The sequence below is a fragment of the Myotis lucifugus genome, unplaced genomic scaffold (genome assembly GCF_000147115.1).
Source record: "Myotis lucifugus unplaced genomic scaffold, Myoluc2.0 scaffold_61, whole genome shotgun sequence".
Classification (NCBI taxonomy): Eukaryota; Metazoa; Chordata; class Mammalia; order Chiroptera; family Vespertilionidae; genus Myotis; species Myotis lucifugus.
Genome location: NW_005871109.1, coordinates 2,180,383 through 2,193,673, shown reverse-complemented (window position 1 = coordinate 2,193,673; position 13,291 = coordinate 2,180,383). Strand labels below are relative to the sequence as shown.

The 13,291-nt window shown below is 47.5% G+C and overlaps 1 protein-coding gene across 1 annotated transcript in view; it reads left to right on the top strand.

Annotated features, from left to right (window-relative positions):
- Positions 1 to 13,291, top strand: part of PARVA (parvin alpha) — a 47,983-nt gene that overhangs the window by 16,304 nt on the left and 18,388 nt on the right. The window contains exons 4-8 of the mRNA XM_023754528.1: positions 1,636 to 1,776; positions 5,763 to 5,878; positions 9,389 to 9,447; positions 11,557 to 11,576; positions 13,084 to 13,145. Coding sequence (XP_023610296.1) covers positions 1,636 to 1,776; positions 5,763 to 5,878; positions 9,389 to 9,447; positions 11,557 to 11,576; positions 13,084 to 13,145 — 398 coding nt within the window. The remainder of the gene's footprint in view (positions 1 to 1,635; positions 1,777 to 5,762; positions 5,879 to 9,388; positions 9,448 to 11,556; positions 11,577 to 13,083; positions 13,146 to 13,291) is intronic.

Sequence of the window (13,291 nt, the reverse complement as noted above, 5' to 3'; positions counted from 1 at the left end):
TCCTTAACCTAGCACTTCGGGCAGCCTCTACCAAACTCCCCACACTGCAGCGGCAATGGAAGATGAAAACTACCTGTCGTTTCTTCAGTAGAAGAGGGTCCAAGATAGGAATTCGCAGCCTAAAAACGGGAAAGGCTCATGGGGCCTTTTCCAGGTGTAACATTCAAGAGGAAGACATTTACATGCAGACTTGCTAAATCCCTGAACTTTAGAAATAAAGAATGATGGCTTCGGGCAACTACAGAGGAAGTTAATATTTCAGGCTATCAGAGATAAGAATAGCTGGAGAGCATCCTATTAAAGCACTGAAAAGAATTAAATGCACTGGACCTGCAGGAATTCTCCAGGGCAACCTCATCATTACCCAAGGGGCATTTGACTGGGATCAGCTAGAGCTGCTTGAAAATAAAATAAGTTAGCAATAGGGGAATCATTGATGTATGGTAAAGTTTAATTACTTTGTATGACAGCCTCTAAAAATGAGGGGAAAAGATACTTTAAAGACGTTTCAGAGTGTCAGTTCTATTAATCCTGAATGAGGTGTGGAGGGCGACTTGGATGGATCTAATAGCAGACAATGTATTAGAGAGTCTAAAGTTCTTTCTAATAGACAAGCATAATAATTTAGACAAATAAAGGCAAAGCACAATCTAATTATTTTAAGTATTAAGCGGTTATATCATTGCATACAATAACCATTGATTTTAAAACATACCATTATATAAGTACCGCCCAAAAAGAGAAAAAAGAAAAACCCTACGCAAAGCTTCGTTACTACTTAGAATTTTTATTTTCTGTTTTGAAACTGCTCTTGTCGGCTTATTGAGACATGGGAGTGGCCACACAAGCAGAGCTACGACCAAACGCACACATGTAGGTGCGTGAAAACTCACATCTTCTACCTGCCTGACTGCACTTGTAGAGTGCCATCAATTTTAAGACACAACCTGATTTCAGGGTTGTTAAAATCTTTAAAAAAAAAAAAGTGTGCCTTAGAATTGATGAACTAGGACATGCCAAATAAGTAACTTTCCAGGAGGGTTTTAAAGGAAAGAAGGTACTTAAAACAGATAACTATGACTCAGCGTGACGCATATTATACTACGGGGATGTACAAAACGTCCTGAATAAGGACTTGCCCAGGGGACGCACAGAAGGCTTTCCAGGTAGGGCACAAAGATGTCCTTGGAGAAGGCAGAATGGAAAAGAGGAGGGAGAACCCTCAGAATGATAGGAAAAAAGAGCTCAAATATGACGGACTGGGTTAAAGGCCCCACGTCTAAGGTCCTGGGCTCTTATAATTTGGGGATTCAAGGTTTTCACCTACTGGCCCCACCAGAGCCACTGTCAGACGAGGAGGGGAGAGCAGTGTTCCTCATCTACAGGCATACCTCAGGGATCCTGTGGGTTTGGTTCCAGATCCCTGCAATAAAATGAGTCATCATCTTTTTGCTGGGGCTGGCCTTCAATTTGTAAAAAACACAACGTCTCTGAAGAGCAATAAAGCAAAGTGCAATAAAACGAGGTATGCATGTGTATGTTGAGCGAGCGAGTGAATGTGTGAGGGCATGCATATGAGTTGGGGTTGTCTGTGGCCAAAGATCACAGCTGTTCTCTTTTCCTGTGTCGCCCCAGAGAAACTGGAGAGTGAGAAGCTGAACGTGGCCGAGGTCACCCAGTCAGAGATTGCGCAGAAGCAAAAGCTGCAGACTGTCCTGGAGAAGATCAACGAAACCTTGAAACTTCCTCCCAGAAGCATCAAGTGGAATGTGGACTGTGAGTGTTACCAAGGGAAAGGGCTCTGGTGAACGATGCCTGTGGTCTGTACCAGGAGGTTTCCCCAAGAAGCCAGCCAGGAAGCTGGCCGGCCCTGTGTGGGTGCAGGCCCATTCATCTTACTGAGGAGGGACACATCTCCCACACAGAGGACTCTCTGGGACAAGTGATGTCAAAATCCAGGGTGCCTTTTCTGTAGGAGCTCATGTAAGATGGGGAGAGGAAGGACACTCGTGTTCATTGAGCTACTTCCGTGTCCCAGTACGACCTTCTGAGAACGCTCTTCTAGGGGCTTCAGGAAGCAGAGATCCCTAAGTGCAGGCAGCTGAGAAGCCGGGGTGGGGGTGGGGTGGAGGTGGGTAAGGGCATGGCTCTAGAACAATACCCACAGCCTTCCTCTCCATCACTCATTTTCCAGAAGAAAAGATATGGCTGACATTGTAGGCACTGGAACAGGATTTTTCAGTTCAGGTTTCACAGCTAGATAGGTCAAGGATCTCAGAGAGTATGAACCATTCATTCTTTTGCTGCCTCAAGGGCCTAGATGTCTAATATGGACTTAATGAGTCTTTATCAGAACCAACATTCAATCAGCAAATCGGTGACTCCAGAGTGACGTTATTTCCTGTGGGGAGTCCGGAGTTGTTTAGTTGCTTGCGATAGATAAAAGTGTGCATTTAGATTGATAACATGATTTAGATTGTGTTGTTCGCCTTTGTTTTAAGTATTAAAGGGTTCAATACTATATCTTAGTGAACCCAATTATAAAACCTAAAATGGACACATCCTCACCCCCTCCCCACCCCCTTAAAAACACCTTTCAAACTTAGCAAAGAAAAAGGAATCTTCACCTCTCAGCGTAGAGACCCAGTAACTGCCAGTGAGAATCTCTTCAGCAGGTTCCTAACATCTGACATTGGAGACGAGACACCAAGTACCTCCTTCAGCATAATTACACCTTTGCTCGCACAGTGTGAAAAGCCGCCTCGCACAGCACAGGGAACAGGGCATCCTCTGCCGGGGAGACAGGGGAGGGTGGAGGGGGAGGCCGTGGCTCTGGGCCCTAGATGCTGTCTGCGCTGTGTCCCGGGCGTGCTAATAGTGTTCAGTGGGGAAGGAAGGGAGGAAAAAGGAAGCTTGATCACTGGTTTGAGAAATGTACCTGCATTTTGGAAATCCACAACAGTCATAAGCATTGAAGCATAAAGTAATAAGCATCGAAGTCCTCTCATCAAGACTCCTGCTTAGTTTTTTGGGGTTTTTTTTTAATCCTATTTCCCACTCCTTTGAATACAGACCATCTCCACGTACCCTTCCAAATAAAACACTTTCTCACTTACGAGGGAACCCACCTGGGGAAAGGCTCCGATAGAAGAAGGGGATTTTTAAAAGCCACGCGAGGACCACCATCATGTTCACTGTCATTTCTCATAGGGAAATGTGCATGAGTAAAATAGTCTCTCACACTGCCACTCTCGTCTGGCTATTTTCATCTTCGCCCCCTACTCTCCACATCAACGCATATTTTTACTTGATGAAGTCAGGTGCATCATGTGTTTTGTTATTTTCACTTAGTAGTAAGTCATACATATTTTCTGTATTCCCATGTGGTCTTCAGAGTTATCGTTTCTGATAGCCGCTCTTTCACGGGGTAGACATCCCCGGTAACCTGAACCCTTTGGCGTGGATCCTTTCAGGACGTTTGGCAGCCTATTGCTGAATGTCTTAGATTGTGTCTCTTTTTGCTTTTCTTGAATTAGTCCTGTCATAGATTCCCAGAAGGGAAATAAATGGCTAGGTGGGAGGGAATAATTATTTCCATGGCTAGCTCCCTAGGATGCCTGGGGCTTCAAGAACTGCTGGGCCTGTTTACAAGCAGCCCTGGTTTCTTCCGTGAGGAATGTGGCAGGCACAGCCCTGGGGGAAGCTCCGTCCCTCCTGTTATCTTTCCTGGTACTTTGAGGACATTGTGTCATCTTTCCAGGCAGGATAAAGGGGGTGAGGAGAAGCACCTGTGGGGGGCGGGGGGCTGCAATTAGGACTCAGGGACCAGAGCAGCTGTCCTTTTTACATCTGTTTTGTCTAATGGCTTTTAGAACAAAGGGTTTCTCTGCTTAAGAATAATAATAAAATTGCAAACCACTGGTCTAAACGTACCTTTTGCTAGTGGACAGTGTTTTCTAGATATATTACACAATAATGAACATCTTTGTACATGTAGTGTGTGTGTGAGAGAGAGAAACTGTATAATTATTTATTTTGAAAAAAAAGTCCCCAGACAGAGCATTCATTGAAAGGGTCTGGCATCGGCATGGTGCTTATGACATTGCTGTCTATGTTGCTCACCAGACAGTCACGATGACATACACTGTCACCAGTGTGCAAGAACAAGCTTTTGGGCTACAGCTTTTCTAGCATTGTGTTTTGTGATTAAAAGGGAGAAAGGTAGCAAATGTCCTACAACCCTGGGTGACTAGACTGAGGGTGTGGCAGTTCTGATCACGTGAGTGAGCACACCACCTCCGGAGCCTTCTTTGAGGCTGTTACGACGGGTGACACTTTTGACAATGCTCAGAAGCTCAGAACTGAAAACTTCTGGAAGGCGGAGTTAGAAGCAGATCTTAGCTGTTTGCTGCTTGATGGTGGTGTTGAGCTGCTGTTCGCTGTCCATGGAAAGCCTTGTGATAACAAGAAGCTCTAATGAGTTCCCAAGGAATGTCTGAATCACTTCCTTTTCTTGGTGATTTCTCAAGGCTTCTGTAGAGCAGACTCATCAATCCTAGCCCAGACAGAAGGACACCCTAACGCTGGGCCCAGGTCATGCTAAGTACGCAAAATGGGCATTTTTCTGTTCTTGCCTTGCATGACCCCTGTAATGAAGAACCGTGAGGCTGGTAGGACTGTGAAGACAGGTAGAGTATCTGGTGGATCTTCCCTTTCATGAGAAACAAAGGAGAGAAAGTGATGTAATTGCCTAGATGCCAGGCACTTTCTCAAATGATAATAAAAAATATCAACCATTCCTGGGCATCTGCTACGGGCTAGGAGCTTTGCTTACATTATCTCTGGAAGTGCTTTACACCGACATTTCTGCACAGGCACAGCTATGCCCATTGTGAAGATGAGCAGATTGAGGGTCCGAGTCCTTGAGTGGCCTCCCAGAGGTCTTGTCGGCAGTAAATAAATGGTAGAGCTGTCAAGTCAGAACTCAAGCTCCAGTCTGCCCAACCGTGCGTGCACCCCATTACATCACCGTCCTTTTCTCCTCAGATCTACTGAGAAAACTAGAACCCAATAGCTGCCCAGATTTCTCTAGTATAAATGGCTTGGCATCCAGCACATTGCTCTGTAGCAACAGAAGCCAGCTGGTCCTGAACACTTCCTCCCAGCTATTCCCCAAGGGGCACTGGCTACACAGACCATACCTGACACTCAAGAGAGCAACAAAGCCCTTTCGATATCTGTCACGCTTTCCTCCAGGGATCTAGAGCCCTCATCAAAGGGGGAGGGGTCCAGCGTTCCTGACTCAGTGTCCATGTATTGAGAGCCTGCTTTGGGTAGAGCCTTGGGACAAGGGTAGTGGTGATCATCCAAAGGGCTCACAGTCAAGTGGGAAGGGAAGGAGGGTGCAAAGCGGACACGCCCATGGTTGTTAAAATAGAGTGAACAAGGACATGGAAATGGTGGAGAGCTGATCTGAACTCAGAATTCAGCCACTGTCAGGGTCTCTGTGGGAGCCTTGGACCAGAGCAGAGGGCACGGCCTTGGAAGTCCAGCAATGGCATGATCTAAGAAGCTAGCGCCTTGGGACCTGGCCAAGAATGAGGCGGCCCAGGGTGAGGCCTGCGATGACCAAGGGTGTCCCCTGATCCTCAGGGGTGGGATTACAGGGGCAGTGGATGTGATGTGATACATTTCGAATATCTGCTTCTATCTGCCTAGAACGTAGAAGATTCTCTAATTGTTTACATCATCTTTTATTTCAGCTGTTCATGCCAAGAGCCTGGTAGCCATCCTGCACCTGCTGGTTGCTCTGTCCCAGTATTTCAGGGCCCCAATCCGACTGCCAGACCATGTTTCCATCCAAGTGGTTGTGGTCCAGGTAAGGCAGATACCATGCATGCAAAGGGTGGGAGAGTGTGTGCTTGTATATGGAATGCCTTAGGTGGGCAAGTACCTGGGGTTTGCGTGTTTTTGTCAGGAGGGTGTCTGTATAATGTATATTTGAGGGTGTATGATGTGTATGTTTGTGAGGTGTGTCTAAAAGGATAAGGAGGAAAGAGGTGTGTGTGTGTGTGTGTGTGCATGCACACCCTGTAAGCCATAGAGAATCATCTTTTGGGTAAACAGTGGTGCACAGATATGGGGAGGAGACAGACGTGAGGGCACGTGTGCATGTGTATGCGTGTGTTTGAGAGACCTGACTGGCGGGCCTGGATTGAGGACACTGCCCCTTTTCACCCGCCCTGAGCAGCACAGCTGGGCTCTCAAATCATCTTTTCCAGATCGTTGGATGGAATTTCCATTCACATGGCTGTGTAATTTCCACAATGAGGGTGTGCACTCTCCCTGTGACTATCTCATTCTACCCCTAACCCCATTAGATACTCAAATTTAATTTTATTTTCCAACTTTATGCCATTTAGCAAAAGGTCATTTGGTTTGCTTGTTTCTGTTCTTTTCCAAATAAACATGCTGCAAGGGAAGACTCCCCTTATAAGCAGCTCCCAGAGTATCCAGGGATCTGGAATAGAGAATGATATGGCAGTTCTGTGTCCAGTGGTGAGGACGGGCCTGGAGGGCTGGTGAGCTTTGCCGTGCCAGGCCAGGCCAGGCCAGTTTCCAGGACAAAAGGTCTTTGAGCTGAGCTTTCAGGGATCAGATGTGAATGGAAGAGGACTTGGGGGTGCTCAGTTGTGCCCTAATGAAAAAGTATTTCTTTTACACCTTCTGGGTACTGAACTTGCTACACATCAAGGGGGTATAATAGGACTATGACGCCTTGGCCCCGCCCAGAGATAAACAGCAGAGAGGGCTATCAGGGGCCCACAGCCAATGTGAACGTGTGTGGTGCAGACATTAAGTGCAGGTGACTGAAAGGGACTAATTGGCCTCATTTATTGAGCACTCAGCTGTGTCAAGCATGGTGCTGAGCATTTTCTGTCTTCTGTGGGTACGTGGCCAGCCCAGGCTTCCTGATCCAAGCATCTTCCTAGTGAATCCAGGCCATCTCTCTATTATGTTATTTTTACCCGTCAATAATGTGTGAATCCGTTTCATTACATTTTTTTTAAAACTATGATTCAAGATCTGAGCAGGAGAAGGGGGGCTCCTATTTTGAAACAGTGGTCACGGCAAGCCCATGCCTCATGCCTTATTTTGAGCTCAATTATGGGCCATCTGAAGGCTGTTGTTGGTTTAATTTGTCCTGTAAGGCGGCCTTGTTAGCATGAGGGAGAAAAGAGGACACGTTACATAAAATGGCATCAATGCACGTCAGGTTTTATGGGTGTTTTGCTTTATCAAGCTAAACAGGCACAGAAGCAGGACTCGGAATTGGCTGTGAGTCACTGAACGACAGAGAGCTCTTTGGGGAACAGACAGTGGATCGAGGTGAATCAGGATGCGGTGTGAGGGGTCATTTAACCCAGATTTCTTTTCCATTGTGTACAAAGGCATTTAATTCTGCGTGATGTGTGGCTCGGGTTTTATATCTGTGAATGGCCTCACAAGACAAGGACACAGATTCCATCGGCCCCCCGTGAAAATGTTACCTATGTTAAAGGTGTATTTGGGAAAGTTCTGATTTATCCTCATCGGGTCTCCTTTCAGTGATGTTTACGTCCTCTTTTGCTTTGCTAGTCCATTCCTCTTCATCTCTTTCAGATATACTCTTTACTCAGCTTTAGCTTTCCTTCTGTCAGAGTCTTTTGCAAGGACCCTAGATTCTGTGGCTATTGAGAATGTGAAGAGAAGGTTCTGGAAGTTTTGGCAGGAGGGTCAAGAAGGCAGGTTTCAACAGACACCAGTGCCAGAAGGTCCTTGTGGACACTCACCTCAGCCTTTGAGGAAGATGAATTTGCTGTGACAACTGATTTCCACGCCCAGACCACCCTCCAAGGGCCTCTGACTATGCAGGAACCTGATGCAATGAATCTCCCTGCTCATGCCCACCTGAAGGTCCTCCTGCATCCGAGCACTGCTTCATTAGCTCCCGTGCCCACCCAGCGAGGATTAAATTCTAAACCAGCACTCACTTGGCTCCCCATTGACTCATGGCACCCTCCCTGCAAACCTCCCCTCAATGCATTGTGCTCTGACTCTGCCTGTTTGCTTAGGCCACTGGTCGGCAAACTGTGGCTCGCGAGCTACATCCGGCTCTTTGGCCCCTTGAGTGTGGCTCTTCCACAAAATACCATGTGCGGGCGCACACGTACAGTGCGATTGAAACTTCGTGGCCCATGCGCAGAAGTCGGTATTTTGTGGAAGAGCCACACTCAAGGTGCCAAAGAGCCGCATGTGGCTCGAGAGCCGCAGTTTGCCGACCACTGGCTTAGGCCATTCCTCCTGGGGGAATGACCTCTCCTCTGTGCCCTTTGAGTGCCAGGTCAAGAGCCCCTCCCCTTGGACGGTTTCCCTGACCATCCCCTGCTGAACGTGCCTGACTTTGTCCTTCATTCAGCACTTTCTCTCTGCATAGGGTGACCATGTGATTTATTACCCAAGACACTTTTGAGAGCAAAAGGGATCCTACCAATAACTGACCTGGGTCATCAGGCAAAAACTCTGTTTGGGGAAAACCATTCTCACATACCTGCTTCATCTATGACATTTTACTTTTTAAGTTCCTCAGGTATTTGCTCCAAATCCAACTCAAGGGCTTGTCCATAGAAGGTACTAATTAGGGGATTGTACTTAGAAGGCACTGATCAATGAAACAAAGAAGAGAGGATGAAGTGATGGGAGTGGGTGGAATAGATGTCAGATAGATGGATAGGTAGGTAGGTGGGTGGATGGATGGATAGGTGGACGGATGGATGGGCTGGGTGGGCCTCCAAATTACTTAACCTTTGCTCAGAGAGTAAGCTAATTACCTGAGGACTGTACTGGTTATTTGAAAGCTCCTGTATTTATCCATTAAAAAGAAGGAAAAACAAACAAACTCTCCCTCTATTTGAATTCTCCAAGCTGGCCTGGGTTCCTCCACCCCAGCCCCCCAGCTGAATGTGTTTCTCGGCTTTCCTCTGTGGCCCCAGCTGGAGGGCAGACACACCCTGGCCTTCATTTCCATTTGGTTTACTGTGGATTACTCCAGGAGGCAAACAGTTTGCTTCCAACAGAATGTCTTCCAATAAAGAAAGAAAAGATTCACCATCCAAGAAACAGCCTACTTGTTTGGACTAAACACGAGCTGCACTGAAGTACGAATGGTACGGTCCAGGCCCGGGAAGCCAGAGGCCTTGTTTCACTTTTGGAAGCCTCTCAACTCCAGACTCACTTTCTTAAACACCAGTAACGTTCTCAGTATCAGGAATTCTAATCAGTATTTTGTATTTTTCTAAAGCATATTTTTCTCTCCTCCTCCCAACCCTTCTCCCCACCCCCGTTTCAGAAACGAGAAGGAATCCTCCAGTCTCGGCAAATCCAAGAGGAAATAACTGGTAACACAGAGTATGTCAACACCATTGTTGCCAGCGATTCTGTAATGGAACACAGATGTTTCTCCGAAATTCGTCCATTTGCTGATATTTAGTTTTCATTTATTGGGATTGCAAGAGGGATTATACTTCAGCCAATGATTATAGCTTAGCCTTTTCCATGCATTCAAAACATGCCTCTCAATGCTTAAGGTACAAACTTGGGTGGGGAAGTGGGGAGAGAGAATTAGCAGTGATTGAAAAATTCTAATTTTGTGGCACTCCGGGAAAAAAGTGTGCCCCCAAAAGCCAACCAGCATGAAATCGTCATGCCATAAACATGGACTTGAATTTAAATCGTTAGCCTTCAAAAGGACGTTTTTCTTCCTTTTCTGAATCTGATTGATTTGGTCACATGCCATGACCCAGAAAGCCCCTCTCTGCCTTAGAGGGGTGTTTTTGTTGTTTTCACTTACTTTAAGAAATTGGAATATCAAAACATGTAAGAGGTTTGCTGTGGGGAAGACAAGTTTGGGTCTTAAGCAGAAAGAGCAGGACCGTGTGTGGGTTTGAGATCCCTGGGCAGGCCTGAGCCCTGGCCACATGCGAGGCCGGGCAAAGTTCGTTTTATGCATCCCCTGGCTCCATCTCTCCTCTATCCTCCCTTGAACAAGAAGAAGGAAGTGAAAAGAGCCGAGACCTCTAAGCCAGCCTCACTTGAGTTCAAATCCAGACTCTGCCACTTTACTCTCCTGTTGGTCTCTTAACCTCTCTGACCTCAGTGTCTTCATCTCTGAAGGTGGGAGCATTTTGCTAACCACAGAGTGTGAGCATTTAATGTGGGAAGAGCTCGGCCCACATGTCCTTCCCATGTCCTTCATTGCTGACTTTTCTGGCTTTTCCCCATCATAGCTGACCCACACCAGCCAAGCCTTGCCCAATCTCTAGGAAACTCACTGCCCCTCCCCCATTGTGGCTGACGGAGGTCCAGAGTGCTGTGGACCACACTATGCATGTGGGCCCAGGATAGGGCAGAGATGTGGGGAGGCCCTTCCCCAGATGGCCAGTTGATGGCCTGCCTCCGCGCCACTCCAGGGTCCAGTCCTGGCAGCCGAGGGGGCAGCTGATGTACAAGGCACACTGATTCTTGGCCTTGATTCTGTGAGGGGCGGGCTGAAAGCTGCCCTGACAGGCCTGCCGGGAGGAGAATTCCTCACCGTCCCATCCCCACCTCCCCTAACCTCTGCTTGTCCGTGGAAAAGAGGAAAATGTGTCTGAGAAGATCCTGTGAGAAGCTCCCAAATCAGGGAACATGAAGCTTCAGTTTTCAGAGCAATCTCTCAGCTGCCCCTGTGCTTTCTATGGCCCCTTTCTGCCATCTTGCCACATAGACAAACAAGGATACAAACTTCTAATCAGTTGACGATACACTCTAGTCTCTGAAGCATTTTTGTATCTGTCAATGTTCATAATACACACGTGAAGCAATGATTACACCTCCTAAAACCCCACAGCCCAAAGGTGGAGATGGAAATTATCACTGGTCCGTCCAGCAGTTAACTCCAAGTTCATTGTTCTTTCCAGTGCATTACCTGCAAGTCATCATGTAATGGATGATAGAAGCGCAGTTGGAATAAACTAATGAGACCCACTAATGTATTAAGAAAAAAATATATTGAGCATTTACCTATATACCAGGAATTGTGCTAAAATCTTTCCACTTATTAAATTATGTAATGCTCACAACGTGCTATCCTCATTTTAGAGATAAGAGACCTGGTGCCCAGAGAGGTTTGGTAGCTTGCTCAAGGTCACACAGCACACAAATGGCTCTGTTGGATTTAAACCTAAGTAGTCCGTCTTTAATGCTTGTGTTCTTAGTTCTCTGCTGCTTCACTGCTAAAAGTCCAGTTCCAGTTCCTGCCCTCTTTGAGAAAAACCTATCCTGGAGCAAGGCGAGGTGCAGCTGGATGGGTATCACAGGATGTATAGGGGAGAGAAGAACTTGACCTCCCCAGGCTAATGCCCACAGCACCCTGGGCAGGGAACTTACTAAGTGTAGAATGCCAAGAGAGCTTTGGGGCTTTTCAATCAAGGGCGAGGAGAGAAGATTCACACTGTTTTCTTTCTCCTTTTCCTACAGGGCTCTCTCCGGAAGGCATGGTGAGTTGTGTAAGATTGTCCATTGGTGCTGGTGGCTTCCACGGGGGTCTAGTGAATTCTGCAGCAGCTGGGAACCATAGGCACTCAGCTTGCTTCCTGCGTGTGTCTGCACCAGCCTGGTGACAGAGCTGCGTGGTAGGGAGGGTCTGCTTACTGGTGGGAAGAGGAAAACTAACCACAGCTGCACAGTCCTTGCGCAAGTAACCAGACCACTGACATTGCTGGGCCTCTGGATGGGTCCTGGGCAGTCTTGCTCTAAGCGTCTGGTGAGAGTAAAGAAAGGAGGTGTATCTACATGCTCGGACTGTCTCCTCCCTGCCCAACCCTTCTGGAAGCTGCTTCTTTCTCTTTCCTTTTCATAGCTCCTGTCTCTCCCATCTCCCACAACTTTGGGCTTGTTCACAAATCTGTGAATGTCAGGAGGTCACCTTCCTGGAAGTCTCGGATTTGCCCATCGGTGCAAGAGTAGGGAGATACAGACCCAAGACCACCAACCTGCCTCCCCCCAGGTTTCCCTCCATTATTTCACTTCCCAGCTCAGAGAATGTGGGGAGGCAGGGGGTTGCCGGGGGCGGGGGGGGGACAGCTAGGAGAGACCTGCAGGGGGCATGGCTTTGCTACTTCCTATGATCCTGTATTTGCTTTGCATATTTTGAACAATTCCAGTAATGCTAAAACAACTCAGATGACCCGGGACCACCAACCTTCCCTGCCCCAGGTTTCCCTCCATTATTTCACTTCTCAGCTCAGAGAATGTGGGGAGGTGGGGGTTGTGGGGGGGTTAGGGGGGCAGCTAGGAGAGACCTTCAGGGGGCGTGGCTTTGCTACTTCCTATGATCCTGTATTTGCTGTGCATATTTTGAACAAGACCCCTGTGCTAAAACAACTCAGATCAGTAGACATATCAGTCTACTGAGCACATGCACATACTTTCCCATCTTTCATCTCATAACACACCTGGGAGGTTCATTTCTCAGATGGCATTTCAGAAGAGGAAACTGAGGCACAAAGCACCGAAGTGACTAGGTCACTCAAGAGGAGGAGCTCGCATCCTGTCCGGGGGCTCTGGTTCCCAACCTGCGTATTGATGCACGCGTGCTGCCAGGATGGTTGTCCGGGTGTCCTGGTTGTGATCACTAGGGGGTGAAGTGATTTGATATTTGGATATCATCCTACCTCCAAAAAGCTTCCGAAACACTTTGGAGCCATGACTAAATCATAATGTAATGGACACGAAGACTGAAGAGAAATGACAAGTCCCCAGTTAAAGTGCCTAACAGAGCCCCTCAGTCCCGGCCCAAAACAGAGGGTGGACACACACACACACACACAGCTCCTTAGGTGAGCATAACCCAAATCTCTGCCCTAAACCCAGCTTCTAGAGTTCCCCGCGCAGCCTCAGACCCCGGAAACTTTCCATCTGTACCTGACCATGTGGCCAGGACCTGGGGTGGGCTTCCCACCAGGAATCAGCTGTGTCCTTCATCGACATTTCCCTCTTTTTCAGAACGTGATGCCTTCGACACCTTGTTCGACCATGCACCCGATAAGCTCAACGTGGTGAAAAAGGTGGGAAAGAGGTGCCTGGGAGGGAAGCAGGAAAGATGGGGGAGGCGGGTAGCAAAACATTTTAGGAAACATCCCTATAGCTCGCAAGCTTCCTAAAACTGTTCTTATCGCCAAATCTCTGCAGACATGGGCTTTCCTGCTTGATG